Genomic DNA, 1,949 nt, shown 5'->3' with positions numbered 1-1,949 from the left:
AAATGAGGGGGGGATAACTAGTTTTCGACTTTGTTAACAATTATTCCGTGCAGGGGTTATATTCCTTCTTCTGTCCTCACAACTGACATGACAATTGCTGTGGATTAGTACTATACTTTGTCATTATATTGAAGCTGCTGAACTTACTGGCAAAGTGCTATCATTTTATGGTGGGAAATCCTAGATGCTGGGTAAAGCTTCATCACGTCTTGCATCTATGTCCTCATCAATGAGTCTCCCGAGTCCTACAGACTAAAGCTATGTCCTCCCAAATGTATGCCTGTTCTTACCCATCTTTCCTGAAAATTTTAAAGTCATTATTGACCTCTACAGCTTGACGTGGTCTCTGCTGAATTGCCAAAGTCAAAGCTCCTGGTGGTCAAGGGATCCTTACGGCGTCCATGCCTTCTGTGCTCCAGCAAAGGCTAAGCAATGTCCATGTTCCCTGAATTCTACAAATTAGACCTTAGATCCCTTACTACTGATGATAACTTGCCAGAAAAGTCTACAAGAGCTACTAAGCCAGAAAATATATGGTGACAATTTAAATACCCTGTGCTTAAGGTACCTACCTGAACATAACATAACATAGTAATTCAGACGTAAATGTCTTTCAACGTATCAAACACAAGCAAACAATACATAACGATGAAATAACACACACGCAACCCAAAGATCCCAACCTGTGAACAAACAAATACTCCCATCTTCACTAACTAACATTAATTCCAGAAACCACGAAGCCCGTACACACCGGTGCATCCCCAAGGCCCAAGGTCTCCGCAATCCGACATGAATAAAACCATCCAGGTCAGAGAGACGTGGATAATGCTGGTCAAGTCTTTCGTTTTCTTCTTGTCTGTTACATGGTTTTAGAATCTTCCAACAAGTGAAGGATTCTATAGATGCTTTAGGATTCTATGGAACGTGAAGCATCCTTCGGCCACGTGCTGCGTCACGGGGAAAACGCTAATAAGTTAGCAAGAATATTTAGGTCTACTTTTTAAGAGATTAAAAGAGTTATTATTTAGTTGTCTGTTAGTTTTGTTTGTGATTATTTGATAACAATCTCCGGAATGCATCTGTTGTTGATGATTTTCATATTTTTATTACCTTTACGGTGTTCAACAACCATACATCATAATAAGACAGTCTGTGCTAAAATACTTCATTTTCTGCGATTGACATTCAAAAGAAAATGAAATTAAATAAACTTTTAAAAACACAATTGAACAACGTACAAGTGTTACGGAAGTTTCATTGAGTTATTACCAAACATTTTGCAAAAATATATTTAGACAAAGATTTTTTTTTAGTAACCAGCTATGCCTCCATGGTTTCTAAACCACAAAAAAAAATTATATCAAAATTTCTGCAATAATTTGATGTAAAGCACTACCATGCCATGACTTTTGTCATAACAAATTCTTTAGAATCTTCTCTACTCTAAAATCTTGTATCTATAAGGAAGGCTTTGTACATGAAGCTTCAACCTTTCCCTGAATCATGTTCACTTGTATATAACTGGTATTGCAATCACTGCTTCAGGGGTTTCCAAATTATTTTTTATTTGTCTTGATTCTAAGTGCATGCTTGTGACTTAATTTCAGTTCTTTGCATGTTAGTTCAGTCAAATAAAGAGTAAGGTTTCTCAGTCTTTGTGTTAAATCCAAACAGAGGTATTTACCAGTAATTTTGGTGAACTACAAGGAATCCTAAAAAAATAATTTTACACTGAATTTGAAGGAGTATTAGTTTTAATATATATATTTTTTTTCATACCAGTATGTATATCCACACTGCTTTCAATACATTTTTGCATAAATAACACTTGTAACTAATATTTGAAATTTAAAGGATGCAAGTGAAAATGTGACATTATTTCATTTGTTTTGTAGCCTGTTTAGAATAATCCTTTGGCTCTGGGTGACCTGGAAGTCCTGTTATGG

The 1,949-nt window shown here is 35.8% G+C and overlaps 1 protein-coding gene across 5 annotated transcripts in view; it reads right to left on the bottom strand.

Annotated features, from left to right (window-relative positions):
- The window catches only part of LOC119593479 (tRNA (guanine(37)-N1)-methyltransferase-like), a 5,351-nt gene extending 4,369 nt beyond the window's left edge, over window positions 1–982 (bottom strand). Inside the window, exon 1 of one of the 5 annotated variants that reach the window (XM_037942415.1) lies at window positions 722–982. In XM_037942415.1, coding sequence (XP_037798343.1) covers window positions 722–762 — 41 coding nt within the window. In that variant the 5' untranslated portion in view covers window positions 763–982. Of the gene's footprint in view, window positions 1–147; window positions 287–572; window positions 700–721 lie in introns of those variants that run through there. The other 4 variants (XM_037942416.1, XM_037942417.1, XM_037942418.1 and 1 more) reach the window with 4 other exon arrangements.
- Between the last annotated feature and the right edge of the window lie 967 nt (window positions 983–1,949).

The sequence above is a fragment of the Penaeus monodon genome, chromosome 32 (genome assembly GCF_015228065.2).
Source record: "Penaeus monodon isolate SGIC_2016 chromosome 32, NSTDA_Pmon_1, whole genome shotgun sequence".
Lineage (NCBI taxonomy): Eukaryota > Metazoa > Arthropoda > Malacostraca > Decapoda > Penaeidae > Penaeus > Penaeus monodon.
The sequence above is the reverse complement of the archived record's forward strand: the minus strand, read 5'-3'. Positions and strand labels throughout refer to the sequence as shown.